This window comes from Rissa tridactyla, chromosome 3 (assembly GCF_028500815.1).
Source record: "Rissa tridactyla isolate bRisTri1 chromosome 3, bRisTri1.patW.cur.20221130, whole genome shotgun sequence".
NCBI lineage: Eukaryota > Metazoa > Chordata > Aves > Charadriiformes > Laridae > Rissa > Rissa tridactyla.
Window position 1 is genome coordinate 89,108,184 of NC_071468.1, and position 17,212 is coordinate 89,125,395.

A 17,212-nucleotide genomic window follows, 5' to 3' on the forward strand; every position below is an offset into this window, starting at 1 on the left:
GTTCCCTGTTGTAGTGATGCCAACTATACTTTGTGTATCTATCTACACAGAAATAGAAAGAGACAACATTAAATTGCTCTTCACATACAAGTCATGAAAATTCTAGCTTCCGAAGTTGGAGGTATCAAGAATGTGTAAGCATGTGAACAATACCAAGGACTCAAAAGCCTTGGAGTGTAATTTCATCCTTGAATATGTCCAGATTCTACCCTAGCACCCCAGACACCCCAGTCAAAATAACTCAACCAGGACTTACGCTGGTGGGATAAGAAGAGCTATTACCTCCCAGAAATGGAGTAATAACCTATAAAGAGAGGTGGATTATTGCTGTCTCTTACACAGGTGGTTTAGTGACAATTTAGATATCATAATGAGTAAATCTTAATGATGGAAGCTTTGTTTGTTATCTTAAATTCAGTTAAGATATGTATTTTTAGACCAGGAATATGCCAGTACTGCCTTAGAGGAAACCCATGGAAAACAAACAAGCAGCATGTTCCTCACATGCTACTTATCTCAATCCATAACAAGAATCATAGAGTTATTTAGGTCGGGAAAAACCCTTAAGATCATCAAATTCAGACACGAACATAACGCTACCATGTTCACCACTAAACCATGTTCTTCAGCACCACATCTACACCTGGAGGTCTTTTAAATACCTCCAGGGATGGTGACTCAACCACTTCCCTGGGCAGCCTGTGCCAATGCTTGACAACCCTTTCAGTGCAAAAACTTTTCCTAATATCCAGTCTAAACCTCCTCTGGTGCAACTTGAGGCTGTTTCCTCTTGTCCTATCACCTGTTACTTGGGAAAAGAGACCAACACGTAACACAGTCTACTTGATGTCAATTCCCTTTCAATAACAGGAACAACTAACAGTTAATTTATCATAACTAATGTTAAGAGTCTTCTACCACACTATTCCATTGCAATTAATAGGACTGGATGAAATTAAATACCACCTATCTTAAAAAAAAAAAATCCACATACAACTATTTAATGAAAAGTGGCAACAAAAAACCATCCTCAAATCAAACATAACACCTTATTAACATATCTATCCTTACCTTTCGTAATACTCTGACCCCTCCTCTAACCCAGGCAGAATCCCAGTTAACAGTCCTTGCAGTCCTGGTTTCAGTGTTTTCCCCAAAGGGAGGTAATAAATCTCATACAGACTCAATAATGTTGGCTTGACAGACATAGCGGCATTGGCAAGGAGTGGAAATAATCCGGAACTGTGAAAAATAAAATTTATCTTTTTTTAGGAGGCTTCTCAACTGAGACAATTTCATTTATATCTTAAGACTCTTACAGGCATGTCCAATGTAGTTTAAGTATCAGGTTTTTATCTTAGAATTTTGCACAGGCATAGACCAACACACAATATGACTGCCTTCCAGAGTGACAGGTTGGTATGTCAAGATTAATATTATGAGCTTTATTAGTATTCTGATAGCAAGCGCTGAAGGTGCAGACATGACTGTGTCTTTCACCAATAAAACAAATACGATAAACCAGAACCATCTCTGCAAGACAAAAATGTTATTTTGCCATGCCAAACTACATTACAATGAAAAATATATTTAAAAATACATTGTCTTTGCACTTACTAAGAAAAGACAAAAATGAGTGAGAACATTTGAGGAAATTTAGAGAAATACATTTTTGTAAGAAAACAAAAATAATGATGTTTTACTTCAAGTAACCTAAAGATAAAATTTAAGACATTTGTACTGTTAAACAGCAACAGGATAAATATTTACTTCAGAAATTCAGCCTGAAAACAGATTCTCAAACTAACAATAAACCCACTGTTCATGATGTAGCATTTAAAGGATTGAAAACATTGAGTATGTTTTGAGTTTACTATGAATGTAAGCGTAAGTTCATGAAAGTTACAAATGCGATCAGCTAAGGAAAAGTTACCTACGTACTAAAAACATTTTTGCTATTCTTACTGAATATCATAAATTATTACAAACAGTATCAATAATCAAAGGCATGTAAACACAACTGCAATTTTCAAAATCACTGAGGACTCAGGTCAGAAGACCCTTGACACAGGAAGAAGAAAACGAAACACTAGTAAAAAAGGTAAGTTTGAGACAATGGTCTTAAAATATACACCTACAAATCTACTATTAAAAAACAAAACAAAAAACCAAACTACACTGTGGATACAAAGTTATCCATGTTATAGGGAAAAAAAATATCTTTCCAAATTACAAAAATGTTAGTAAAATTCATTTTTGCCATTATCTATCTAGAGAAACTACTGTTCTGCCACTGTCAATTGGCTTCTTTTTTCTGCAGAAAATGTCTTTTTGTTCAATAACCAGCACACTACCCCACAGTGTTTCTTTGTAAAGCTACTACTCATCCTTCAAGATTTGATGTTCAGGCACTGTCACTCTGCTTTCATGAAAAATACTGGAATGTTTGATAATGCCTTAATGTGAATGTCAGTCTTCTCCCAAGCATTGATAACAATGGCTTTCAGTTAGATTACATAAGGTAGCATTTTCCACTATCCTAGAACTTATTGTTAACAAGATATTGCAGCTACTGAATCTCTGCACGAGCAAACAATGCGAGCTGTGAGTTCCCAGAATCTTTAAAAACATGTGGAAACACAGAACTGAGACACTCCCTCCCCGGCACTCACCAAACGTTAACTATATATAAACACCTTGACAATGCAAGACAGAATAGCTGATGTCAAGGCGTACAGTTTATTTACAAGCATTAATACACACCTTTGCTATCTAAGCAGAATTCTGTCTTATTCCACTATTTCTCAAGTTGATGAAATTGTAATCTCCAGGGATGGCTAAAGATTAAGAACCACATGTAACAATGTGTATATACATATGCACACATCCCTCCATGCATTTTATAATAAATAGCTTAATGTCTTACCTGCATCACCGAACCAAAAACCTATTGGAGGTTTAGGAATCAGTACATTTTCACTACACTTACTTTCAAGGTTATCCTTCCTTTTCATTATCAGCAGCTCTAGACACTGACGGTGAGAAAAATTTTGTACTTGTCCCCCATTCTAACAAAACAGACAATCTTTCTGTTCTATTGATTTGATTGCTTGGAAGAGAAAGTTTCTTGCATTAAACTATACTCAAATTCTTTTCTATTTTAATTTAAGTGGTATTAGAAAAAATGTAATGTGAATACATTGAAATAAGCGTTAACACTTCATTTACTGTAATACTGTACATACATGCAGAAAACTTTGTTTATTTTAATGAAGAGATGATAAATTCCAGGTTTTCTGGCACTAAAGTTGGTTCCTAACAAAAGCGTAGGTGATCTGTAATCTTCTGACATACAATATTCAGGAGAAGAGTACTACACAAGCACCAGTAACACGAGGGAAAGAAATTGATTGATTCTTGCCGTATAACAAAACAATGTTATTAAAACAAAATGCATATAATAATATAAAAGCATCTCAACTATGCATTTGGAATGGAGTTGTTTAAACTATTGTACCTGTAGAGGAAGAGATCTTTGGCCAAACGCTTGGGTCCAATGATTTTGAAAATTATCTCATAGGTTTCAAGTGCCTTCCGATGAACCCCTCCCGGCAAAGCTGGATGAAGACATTGTGCTAAGCGCTTGCCTATAGTCAGCTTTTTCGGTACTACCTGGTACTTCGCGTTGTTCTGTAGTACCTGATAAATCAACACATTAAGAAAAAGAGCACTAAACAAATTAAAGATCAAATGCACATTTTATGTGCACATTATGTGCAGGAGCTCATTTTATAAAATGAGTTCCTGAACATAGTCAGTAAGTCACAACACATACATAGGTTACAACACTGAAAAAAAAAAAAAACCAAAAACCAAAAAAACCCCACAACTTTAAGATGTACCATAGTAATACCTTTCGCTTGTACACTTGCTATAGACGGAATTGCCAAGGCATTTAAAACTTCACTTGCAATGGGCTCCTTACTTACAGCTTGTCCATTTCATCTTACTCATCCTTTTGAGGACAAAAATTACCATCTCCATTTGTTAAAAACAATTGCCAGGAGCTCAAAGTGGACTATTAAATTGTGGGTGGTGAGTTTGGGATGACTTTAAGAAACTGTCATAGAGTGAGACAACATACAAAACTTTACCACTGCCTGAAACTATATAACCACCTCAGGACTGGAACACAGACTTGCATTTGCATCTTTAGATTTTTCTTTCCCAAAATCATAGCCTTCGTGCAGCAAGAACTGTTACAATCAAAAAAATGAAAGAAATGGGAGCATATACAAAGAAATTATGCTATTGGTATTGCCAACTGTACTGTCATTTTTGATTTTCCACAAAGTTTAAAGGGTAGAATGTAAACATTTCAAACCTGTAATTTTCTATGCCAAATTCTGCAGAGCTTCACATTGGTAAAATATGTGTGTGTGAAGGGAACTAACTCTATGACCCTGACGGGAGATCCCTAGAAACACACAGGACTGATTAGAACAAGATTTTTACAGATATCAGGATCTGCATTCATTTGCAAACCGCTATTTACCATCACAATAATACTACATATTCAAATTATTAACTGTTAAAATGAATAAGAACAATAACATTCTCTGGTCAATTAATTATTTGAGCCCCATTTTATAAATCATGCTTCATAAAAATATTGCTGATATTTGTACTGGCTACTATTTTTCGCACTATTTCAATAACACTGAATGCCATTAGAAGTAAATGTTAGTAATAAGAAAGATGTTGCACGTATTTACACTAGGAATGCAAATAACTTTTCCCTTTGACTTACAAAGGGTTCAACTGTAATCTTAGAAGGGCAATTGTTTGCTCCTTGCACACACCCAACTTTTGGCATAGACTGCTAAAATATTTGCAAGAACATTAGACTGCTAGAACCTCGCCCTTCTGTACTTCCACACCAGTACCCTTTGTCAGTTCCTGAATCTTTTCCAAGAGCACCTGCCAGGCATACCTTGTTGAGCTTTCCAAGTGCCGATATTAAATCTGCCCATTCACTGGAATATTCAAAGTTCTTCAGCGCTTTGTCAACAGCTGCTACGTAGTTTCTGTACTTGGAATCAGTCAGTAGCTCCAGCTCCTCCGTGTTCATCCTCCCACGGTGTCCCCACTAGAGACTAGCTTGCAATTCATGTACAGACATTACCTGTTCAAAATAAAAAATAAAAAACCCTGAAACCATTATTTCCAGAGACATATTATTAAAAACAATTTTGTATAAAGAGCACTACTTTTCCTCAAAGGCATTATGAAATATAAATCTGAAATCAGTTTACAGCAAATCCTAAATAAAACCTAACATATTGCATGCAAATACTTAATAGAGGTCAAAAATAATATGTTTGTAAGTCTTGTTTAAAAAACCAAGCATCCCCACCCCCAAACAAACACCACCACCACGCCCCCCCCAGTAAATTAATGCCCCGCCCCTTCCAAAAAACACCATTTATTCTAAACAATGCCAGAAAGGGATTTTTTGTTTCCTTTTTTTCCTCCTCTGGGTCCCTCACTAGAAAAAGCCACCTTTCCACAAATCAGCCTCTCTGAAAACAGAAGACACCAATCTTTCCAGAACACTTCCAGGCAGAAGACAAGAATGAAGGACATATACAAGAGTCACACACTAGTTAATAGTACGTCCATGCACCAACACTTCCTTTTACAAGACCTGGTATTCTAATTCAGCGATGCAAGTCTACTTTGGTTTTATATTATCATCACCCACACACAACAAAAGTATATGTTTACTAGTGTTCTGTAATCAGAGGCTTTTGCAATTTGCTCTATATATTTTCATCACATGGTAGTCTACACCAAGTAATTAAGATACTTTAGTTCCAGAAACACCACCTCATACACTCAAAGGCCATACACTATTTATTTCATGAAATTCAACCCCTATTAAAAAGAAATACGCTTTTAAAGCTACTTCAGCCCCAAGCAATTACAACACACAATGGGAAATCCTACTGTAGCATCTTTGTGAAAAAGACAGCTTTTGTGCCCCTTTTAATTGAGGTCTTTTGGGAATTCTCTCTGATACTCAGCTTCAGAAGAGGCTTCACACTGAGCAGATGCTGCTCTCTTCTGTCTTGATTAAAGGAAAATGTGAAGAAAATTGTGTGCAGAAGCACAGGCTAAAGTATAGTAGACCAAAAAACCCCAAACCAGCCATGGAACACATATAAAAAAAAGCTGTATTCATCAGACTGTGTACCAGGTATGATAAATAGAGTCACGCTGAAAACAGCAGCTTCAGCAAGCCCTTCCAAAATGACTGGAGAACATGCCTTGCTGGCCCCTATTCCCAGTGAGCAGCGATATGACAAAATAGCAGGACTGTTTGAAATGAAAAACGCCTATGAAATAATAGAGCAGAAGAATTAGCAGCAATAAAAAGTGACATTCTGATTTCTGGTGGTTCTACAGTTGATGGGAGATAATGAAACCACTTATCTTTAAATTCAGCTCAGGAAAAAAGTTTAAGTTTTTTTAGACCAATCAGAAAAGATTAGCAATTCAACTTGCATTACTTCATGTAATAAGCACACTCCAGTTGTGCAAGATGCATTAAAAACATGAACACTTTTCTGCCTTTTATCATATACGATCAATTTTAAGTGTTTTATATGAACACATCGAAATCTTTAATTTGTACTATATCCATCCTTCCCTTCAAATAGTGTTCTCCCCAAAATGGCTATGAAGCTGCTCTTTAATAACTTTGTCAACAGTACTCATAAGCACTTACCACTAACTGAACAACATAAAACCCTAGGACTGGTTATCCAGTATTTTCAGCTACCCAAATGCCAACTCCTTGCTATGTTCTTGAAACAACCCCAAAACCTATAAACTATGTCTCTATTAGTACCATTTTACCCTTTCACCACTCCAAAAGGTAAAATGAAGAAAGCTGTACTCCGACATCTCCGAACTAAGACAGTGCTAAATCAGGCTCAAAATTTCATGATCGTAATCTTGTCAAGTTAATCACAAAGTGCCCTGGCAGATTTTTGCTCCCTTCTGTTTGGTTTTTTTTTTTTTCCCTTTAATTAGCAGGTGCTTCTGAAGATAAATTGATAAGAATCCAGCTTTAATCCTGCAAACTTCACTTTTTTTAATGCTAGAACAACACTAAAAATCCTTGCTTCAGTCAGAGACGGTATACCACCACTCTGGGTCATGGAGAGGGACCTTCAAGAAGCCTCTCACCCTTAACCTTTCATGGATGGGCACACGTAAGGTGCCAGACAAACCCTTCTTCTGCCATCGTCACATTTACCATTTCTTCTACAGAACAACCAAGATTCCACATTAATCATTTCTTTACCCTTATTACTATCTTTCTCCTCATATTGCTCTTTTCCTGGTTTCTCAGCATCATAAGGAAAAATGCAAGAAAGAAGAACAACAAGAAATGGACAGACAAAATGAAGAAAAAGAGCTAGGATAGCAGGAGTGAATAAAAAGGCCAAGAAATACAAGCCTTTTGCACTCTTGATTCTGATGGCGGACTAATAATGACAGATCGTCTCCAAGGCAGAAGAGAAATGCAAAACATCACTTAAAAAACATATTCTGGGTACCAAATCAAGAGATTTCACGATACCCCACTGGCATAAAGCACTTAGATCTCACTTTTTATTTAAAAAAAGTATTTCATGTGGTTTCATTTTATAATAAACATCTTTCTTTGGATTAAGCCCAGAAAAAGATCAGATCTGCTTTGCAAAAGCTGTAGAATGCCAACAGACTTCTCAAAGAGACAGATGCACAACTGCCATGTCTGATCTCAAAAAAAAAGTAAAATAAAGTATTGACACTAAAAAAGAAGAAAGGACCAACTTACAAAAGCAGCACAATTCTCATTTTTCCAGGCACAAAGGATGGAGAAAGAACTTGACGCAGAGAATAATGCTTTCTGAGTGAAGAAAGCATCAGCATCCTTTTTTTTATCCGGCTAAAGCATAAATGCAACCACTTATGGCTGAGTGGAAGATAGGGCTCTGTCTTCCTCAAATGCTTGAAAAGCCTGAAAGCTGAGAGTGGACTGACTCAGGATTATCAAAGGTTAGACAAAACCAGTAGGAACACAGAGCTAAACAGGTAGCTTTTTTCAGACTTACTAACTGATCAGAATGTTTTCTTCCACAAAAAACATGAAGAACTTTGACTGAATAACCTATACTTTTAGACAAGTCTATTGCACGCCGGCTGATACTAATGAACTTACTCTAGTCATGTAATTGATATTTAAATTTATCTGCATCTTATCAGTGAATTTAATCATTATGAAGTTTTATATAGAGAAGAAAAAAAAAACATACTGTTTTCTTACTAGTCTATCATTATGGTCTCATTTTTCTTTCTTAAAAACAAAAAAGTTTTATATAGTTTGAGGTTACAAGGACAAAAAGAATTTCTTGCATAGTTTTTCCCACAATGAAGAGCGTCTATTTTAAGCAACATATCTTCCAAATCATACCAGTAGCCATAATAAGCCAGGGATGCAGAGAACATACTATGTAAATATTATGTATTATTTTTATAAACCTAGCACTATAAGCCTACCACTACGTGAATGCTCATTTTTATTAGCTCTCATACATAAAAATATACTTGCCCTACAAGGTTTATTTTTTGTTTAGCCTGAAGAAATTCCAAAATACAGTTTTTAATATTTTCTTTTTTCTGTCATGTATTCTTACTAATACTTTTCTATTCTCTTAATCTATAATAAAACTGCAGATTTAACCACATTTAATTTTGCAGCCCTGATATTTCAATACAACATTAAAGCCTGGTAATGCTTATCTCCTTATAACTGTGAGTAGGTCTTGATACTTACTACCTTCCACTTCATCATCTCATGGGGATTAAAAAACAGATACCGCACAATTCTGATATAATGCCTGTACGGTCTTCGAGTATGACTTTGACAAGGAAAGCAGTTACCTGGGGCTGTGGATCTCCTTTTGCTGGGGGGGGGGGGGTATGTACACTGTGTTCACAGAGTAGCCTTCAGTTCCCTTCATCAATGAGGTGGTATTGGCTTTCCTCTGAGTTCAGATGATACTGCTACAGCTGTGTTTTCCACAGCAAGTGCTCATCCTTCACAACTCACATGCCTGAGAGCCTTCTGTCTAACATCAACACAATCTATTAACCTGTTTAAAAGGCTCTAAATGGTTTTCACTGAAGCTAAAGAAACTCGATTGAGAAGAACAGCAGCTTCGTCAACACTTACTCAATAAAAGCAGCTTTCACCTAGATTCTGTCTCAATTTAATCACAAGGTTATGAGACTTCACAACGATTCATAAGCTCTCCAATATCTGTTGTACCCCAAAGCTCCTCTTCAGGTTTTATTTGCTACTGTTCCACTCTTACATTTTTCAAGGCTCACAGAATCGCTCTACTTATCTGCTTCACATCAATCTGCAGTACTAAAATGGTCACTTTCTGGTACAGGTCAAGGGGCTGATGACCGTGAGCACAAATCTGCGTACATATGTCACTTGAAGAATGCTCAGGATTTGTCCCAAGTACTGCAAGAACCTGATATTACAAACTTGCTCCCTTTGAATTCCTCAGAGTTTCAGCTTTGCAATATTTCAAGGCTTTTCCAAAACAGTTCACTGTTTCAAGCATGGCTATGGGATGTACAGTAAAAGAACTAATAGATAATTAAAAAGCAGATGAGAAAAATTTCAAATTTCACAGTACTATGCTATTGCTTTTTAAGCTGTGTACAGTGCCCACATACCAAGCTGGTAACTACAGAAACATATTTTTATTTTAATAGACTTAATACAAACACAGATTTTAATACATGGCAAACAGAAGCCTTGTCAATTGGTAATTTATTGTGCATTGTTTCCTCTCAGAAGCATGGCTAGCAAAATAAGTACTGCAAATCCCAGGCTAGTCTCTTAAGATAAAAATCAAATATTGCAAACACCTATATTCTTCTATCACCAAAGTTTTTCCAATTACACCTAATTATTTCTAAATTGTTTTTCTACGGAATCCTCTTATTTCAGAACTTTTCAAAGAGGCATCTCTAATGTCTTCTGAAGAATAAGAACCACTTGAGCTTGTTATTTTGACCAATTGCTATTCAGTAAAGTAATGAAAGATAAAAAACCCAACCCCATATTACCCAAATTAACGAAACAAAAAAACCCAGACTGTATAATTAACTATAATTAGCCACTATTTCATTACTATCCTGCTATAAAGCACTTAATAAAATTTAATATTGTGATTAATAACCTCCCAGTATACTTTTCTGCAGAGTCAAAATTCACAACTGGAAACAGCTTATTACATTTTTCCACAGAAAAAAACCCCAACACTGCTTTAGGTGTTCAAATTCTTTCCACGACAAAATTAATCTAAATCAGCGTAACAGTCTGTGCATTACCCATACTAGCAACCTCTAAATCAACATGAGATGTTTTCCTGACAGTGATTCTCATTCAAACAAGAATTAAATGAGAGAAAACCTATGGCTTGTACTAGAGAGGTGAGATTAGGTACCCAACTGGATGTGCTCCCTCTTGGCCTCAGTATCCACAAAACATGTTTATTATTTATTATGCTTATTATTATACAAAAACCAAACTCTCAGTAAAAAGAAAGTAAGTCTACTTTTTCTTCTTTTGTATATACAGGAAGTCACAAAAGAAAGCCAACTGCAATAAAACTGTAGATCTACCACTGAGCATAGTCTGATAGAAATACATAGGGTACTCAAAATGTTCTTTCTGCTGTTGCTGTTTTATGGTATTCTAAAGTCTGAATTACACCAGACATGAGTTCATGAAGAGGAACAAATAACAAGCTTAAGAATTCATAAGGAATGTACAACAAGCCTTCTCAGTAATCAATTTCTCTATTAATTGTTCAAGAAAACAAATTTATGATGATAAACAATCTCTAGGTGAATGTATTTGCTTTAGAAGATATTTTTTCAGAAGTAAAAAAGTATCAAATCTATGTCTATCTGTTTATCAGGGGGAGAAGAAAGTGATCAAAGACTTCTCACCCTCATTGGTAAATACATGTCTCTTCCAACTGCCTCTTAAAACAGAGTTTAGGGTAACATTTTAATCCCTCTACTGACTTCCATTTTATTACAGCTTTTCAATATGTAATAGGTGAACTACAAAACAGTTTGATATACTAGATTGGAATTTTGATTCCAGGCACACCAACAGAACACTACTGCTTCCTTTTCTTCCAGCCCTTGTGCACTTGTGCTGCATACTACTCAGGACTGTCTTGCTGTTTGTGGCAGAGTATGAGGCAAAAAGGAGCCCTGTTCACCACAAGGATCTCCAAGCACTGCTGTAATAAAGCCATAAAAGGTTTCCTCTGTTAAAATAATCTTTGACTTAATGCCAAATAATTATTTTAACCACATCTAGCAGTTAAAAATTAATTCAAAAAATCCGAATAAAGCAAAATAAATACATACAAGCCACTGAAAGCATTGTAGTGGCATACAACAGATGCCCAAGTGACAATGTGATACTCAGCAGAAGACATCATCTTTTCCAGAGTTAAGTACTCTTGTATTACACAAATGTTGGAATCTTACTTATACTGAAGTTTCTACTCTTAAAAGACCATATTCTCCTTGAGATCAAATTAAGCACTCATACTTCACAGATCTGAACTTATGTCACTCAGTAAATGAAAGATGATGATTTGCATCTTCTTCATTATAACTTAGGTCAACCATTAACTGAAAATATTTTCTTCTTCCTAAAATAATATTTTCCCATGTTTTTTCCTTTCTACAAACAAATGATTCCTGAGTTATCAATCTACTATATTATAACTTAATCAGAATGCATTTTACATCTAAAAATCAACAGAACTACAGACATCCATGCTTCTTATTTTAAAGTATGCAAAACAGCTAACATGTCATATTAAAAAAACAGATGCAATTTAAGTCAGAATAACACAACATAGAGAAAAATGAGGAAATGCTTCCTTGAACTTGTGGTTATCCTTCAATGCTCACAAGTATTCTTCTTGTCCCATTCTTCCCTTTGTTGACCACTGTATTCAAACAACCAATACTTCAACCTAGATTGAGAACTGGTCACTATTTCCCTTTTATTCAAATAAAAAAATCTTCATTTCATCCTCCAGGCTGACATCCCAACAATCCCAAACGCAGACTATAAGATGTAAGATTTTTTATTTTTTTAATATACAAAATGTAACCTCCTGGAGTCAACCAGTCACTTTGACGATGCCAAGCCAAACAGCAACACAACATCCTTGCTCAGAAATTAAGTACAACATTGTATATAGTGTATCACCTAGTGTTCCCTGGTCCAAAACAAGTTGTTGCCATGATGAAAAAGGTTGGCTCGTGTCCTGAGTTTGTAGACCGTTTTTCAGCTATCCACAGTGAAACCTACAACATTGCGCAGTTAGGAGTTTCCCCACCTTCACATAAAGATCCCACAGCTGCGTATTAGAATTGTTTGGATTACTCTAAAGAGAATATGGAAGGTATTTACCTGACACAGACAAACCCGTGGTAACCACACAAGCTTGGTGGGTTGGAAAAATCATTAGCAAAGAGAAAATGAGCGTGTTCTGGTGTGAATGCAATCGTACCCTTCCTGTGGCTACCGTACCACATGCCAGCACCATAAGCTTTGTGCTGCTCCTGTCCCACAGTGCAACCACCCAGCTCTCACATGCACCAACTAGGCTTTGATTGATAAGTACGTACATGATTTCAAATAGTTACCTCCTCTTCAGGTGTTCAAGCACAGCAACAAGGTAAGCTTTCTAAAATAAACTGCAATTTATCTCACTTTTATGTGTTTCAGCCTCATGCCTTCAGATGGTCACTGTATCCTCTCTGAAAATAATTCCTTTTCAACCAGCTAGCTCTCCTCTTCCGATCTTTTCCAAGAGTTTACTGGCAGAAGAGGTATTGAGGTATTCTTTTTCTTTCTTGCTTGTTTTTTGACTCTCAGCAAACCAGTAAATCCAATTCATATAGTAATACAGTTAAAATAAAAAATGAAAAACAAACAAACAAAAAAGCCATAGCAAATGTAATGAGGAAAAACAACTCGAACCAGTATGAATACATTTAAACTTATATTTGTACTACACTTTGTTTTAAAGGAGAGTTTGCCAACTTCCGAATACTTTTCGGTTTGGTAGACAAAAAAAAGGACCTACATGAGTTTACATTATGCTTGCAGCACTATCCTTTGCTGAGAGAGAAGCCTTGCTTCCAGGGTAATGCTGCACCTTCACATTATGACAGCTCTTTAAATATTCCAATACATGGTTTGTATTGGAATCTACCAACTTAAAAGAAAAACTAAAAATAAATGGTGGCCTGACAATTTATCCATTTATTCTTTGCTCACAGTAACTTTAAAAATGAGGATTTAGATGAACCTTTTATTCATCCATACCAATCGTTCTCATAGTATGTAGCTTCAGGCAAGTTCTGTTGCCAAACCACCCTGATATTTCTTTTCACAAAAACATGTCAGAACTTCTCATATCCCTAACATTGCCTTACTTAGGTAACCTTTTAATACAATACATTTGGGCAAGACTTTGTCCAACTTGCTTTTTTTTATTATACCCTGAGGTCTTAAGATATTACTAATTCATTCATTTCAAGTTCCAAATCATTTCTATCACTTTACTCTGATTTTAATTCTGAAGCAGTGTCATACGTTATATGTACACCTACGCACTATCTAGATTAAGGTCATATTTTACAATGCATCTGATTTTACATATTCTGCAGACGGATTTCAAAGGAATTTGTAAAGTAGAATGCTTTTCTGACTGTTCTGAAAACAGTGGCTGGATCAAAACTTGTTTGCTCTCCTCATCCTCAGAAGTAAGCCAGAAAAGACATAAATATAAGGATAAATCCCTTCTGATTATTGCAAATGATACTAGAAACCAAATTAGGCAAAGCAGCATTCCTCAGCTTTACATGATTTTTATGGATATACTGAAGTACAAGTTTATGATAAATGTAAGGATGTGTTGACTAGTGAAATCATTTACTGAGTCTCTTTGGTGCTTTCTTCTCATTTCTTGTTTCAGGTATTGGGCAAAAATGGTTGAGCCTGCAGTGTTTCTTCTCCCCAAGCTCTCAGAGAGAAACATATCACTTACTGTTTCTATTTATCATTCAACTTCTTTTCAGTTACACAGTCAGGGCAATATGATTATTCACCTGAAAGACAATATATGTGCATACAAATAAATTACTACCATTTTCTATTTCATGCTGTAGCAGGTATCATTTAGTTTAGTCTCTTTTCTATCTCCTGTTTTTCCCAACAATGTTCAAAACAAGTTTTTTTACAACATACTTCATACCTCTTCTTGGTTCTCTTCTACACACTGCATATTTAATATAATATAGCTCTGCCAAAGTAAAAAATAAAACAAAAGTAGAATAGTAATAAGCATTTTCAGTCAGCCCTGCCTAAGCAGTCATTCCCAGCTAAGCGAGAAGACACTAAAGGTGGACAGTGGTAACTCTGGTCAAGGGAACTAAGCCAGAGATGAACACACGGAAGTATCCTCCCCTTATTCAAACAGGGCACAATGGCAGAAGAGTACAGGCTGAGCCCTCTCACACCAGACAGACTGCATTCTTACCCGCATAGCTTGCTGTGCATGTGATGAGTATTTCTAGTGGTCAGTGTACCATGCCAGTATTTTTACACAAGAAGAGCACTACCAGTATAAACATGGCCTAACTTGTGAACATAACCATCCACTCGAATGCACAGCCACATCACTAATGGAAGACGTAGGATAACTTGTCTTTGCAAAATGTTGTTTAAACATCTACTGTCACGGGTGTTACTAACAAGTTGGAAAAGTAAGACATTCAGTAAGTCAGAAATGCAGTCTCTCCTTCCTCATGTCTCATTTACTTAGCTTAATTTCCAAAAGTGCCTATTCTCATTTCAATTAAAACAAAACCAGGAATTATACTGTTGACGTTCTGCCTGTTCCCAAACTGACACTCCTCCACATGACATTCACCAATGTTATATTAAAAATGACTGTACATTTTGGATAATCACAATATTTAGACACCACACAATTATTTGACCTGCAAAAGGTCTACTGTATTTCAGCCTGTTTTGAAAAGTTACCCATATTTCACACACAAAAAATAAGCAAATCTGACAGCCAGGACAGCATAAGCATATAAGCACAGAGCAAGGCTTGTCAACAAAATGAAAGACTATGATCTTCACCCTTATATTACACCCCCTTATTTCCTGCAAGCATCTGCCCATTACTATTTAGACAGGGTCTTCCCACCACTTCACACTCCTGTAGCTGGAATTCAGGTACCACATTATGCAGTTAACCCGAGAACCATAACACATTCAGTATTACTGCATATCGAAAGAAGACACAGGAGTGCAATGGTTCTTGCTATCAGCAATGAAAACACAAGGGTTGAGTCACCCAGAACAAGCTCATCAAAACCTGCACCCCATATATCCAGCATATTTTAGGATCCTTAAAGAGCTAAATTGTTTGGGTTTTTCTGGTTATTATTACAGGTATGCAAATGTTACTTGTAAAAAAACCTTTAACACCAGAAGCTGTCACATACTTATGGTTTTTAAGCAGGCATCACAAGATTTAAGGCCATCCCTGTGTCAACAGATGAAATTTAACCCCGTGCTACACAAACTACAGCCAGCCATAAGCCCCACGTATCCTTCCAAACACCACACGCCACCACTCCAGCAGCCGAGCCAGCCAGCCGGGAATCCCACCCAAAAGAGGCCCGCAGCCCTTATTCGCTCAAGGTCAAAGCAGGACGGCTACGGCAGCCCAAGGCCGGGCTTGTTCCCAGGCGGGGAGAGGTCCCCGGAGGAAGCCTCTCCATGAAGGGCGGAACCAGGCCCCGCCGGCAGCGCCCGAGGGCCGGGGAGGGGGATCGGGACGGGGATCGACGAAGGGGGGGAACCCTGCAGCCTCGAAACCCACCCGGGGCCCGCTTTGCGCTACGGAGGGACGGCACCGGGGAGCGGAGAGCAGACCACGGAGCGGCAGCGGGGCGCGCCGGGTGCCACAGGTTAATTGATGAAGAGCAATTAACAGGCTAACCGCTCTCCCCCAGGCTCCTCGGCACCTGCCCACCCGCCCCCATGCCAGCTCGGGGCCGGCCCGGCCCTCGCCCTCCCTCCTCGGCGGTGCTCGTGGCCCGGCCCGGGGAGGGGAGAGGAGACCAGAGGGCCGGCTCGGCTCCAGGGGCGGACCCCGCTCGGCTGCGGCGCCCTCCCCCAACACAGGCGCGGCGACAGGGTAGGAGGAGGGGAGCGGCCGCCGCCGGGCCGGGCCCCGCAGCCTACCGGCACCGGGAGGAGGAGGAGGGAGAGAAGGGGGCGAGCGGCGTTACCTGAGCGACCCGAGCCGGAAGAGCCCGACCGCCACCAGCACCCCCGCACCGCCCTGACAGCTCCCGGCATGCACCGCGCCGCGCCTCCCCCCCCCCCCCCCCCGCAATCCCCACACCGCGCCGCCACACAGCGCCCCCTGGCGGGCCTCGGCAAGGAGCGGGTGTGACGTGTGGGTGGCGATGGAAATAATAAGGGGATTATATATGTACGTATGCATGTTTATTTTGCCTCATCTTCACATAGCTCAGCGAACAGAGCGCAGGTAAAAATGGAAGGCAGGTGGTACATCATGAAACAGAGAATCACAGAATCATGGAATTGTCTAGGCTGGAAGGGACCTTTCAGATCATGAAGTCCAACCATCAACCCAACACTGACAAAACCACCACTAAACCATGTCCCTCAGCACATCTACTCGTCTTTTTAATTCCTCCAGGGATGGTGACTCCACCACTTCCCTGGGCAGCCTGTTCCAATGTTTGACAACCCTTTCAGTGTAAAAATTTTTCCTAATATCCATCCTAAACCTCCCCTGGCGCAACTTGAGGCTGTCTCCTCTTGTCCTATCGCCTGTTACCTCTGAGAAGAGACCGACCCCCACCTCGCTACAACCTCCTTTCAGGCAGTTGTAGAGAGCGATAAGGTCTCCCCTCAGCCTCCTTTTCTCCAGGCTAAACAACCCCAGCTCCCTCAGCCGCCCCTCATAAGGCTTGTTCT

General features: G+C 38.4%; 1 protein-coding gene across 7 annotated transcripts in view; it reads right to left on the bottom strand.

Annotated features, from left to right (window-relative positions):
• Positions 1-16,569, bottom strand: part of DOP1A (DOP1 leucine zipper like protein A) — a 68,089-nt gene extending 51,520 nt beyond the window's left edge. For 2 of the 7 annotated variants that reach the window (XR_008465448.1, XR_008465449.1), the window contains exons 1-5: positions 16,495-16,523; positions 14,232-14,292; positions 4,994-5,185; positions 3,518-3,699; positions 1,072-1,242 (exon numbers count right to left, since the gene is read on the bottom strand). Coding sequence is in view for 5 of the 7 variants with exons in the window: in XM_054195411.1 (XP_054051386.1) it covers positions 1,072-1,242; positions 3,518-3,699; positions 4,994-5,131 (491 nt within the window). In the remaining 2 variants the exon portion in view is untranslated. Of the gene's footprint in view, positions 1-1,071; positions 1,243-3,517; positions 3,700-4,993; positions 5,186-14,231; positions 14,293-16,494 lie in introns of those variants that run through there. The other 5 variants (XM_054195413.1, XM_054195414.1, XM_054195411.1 and 2 more) reach the window with 4 other exon arrangements.
• Between the last annotated feature and the right edge of the window lie 643 nt (positions 16,570-17,212).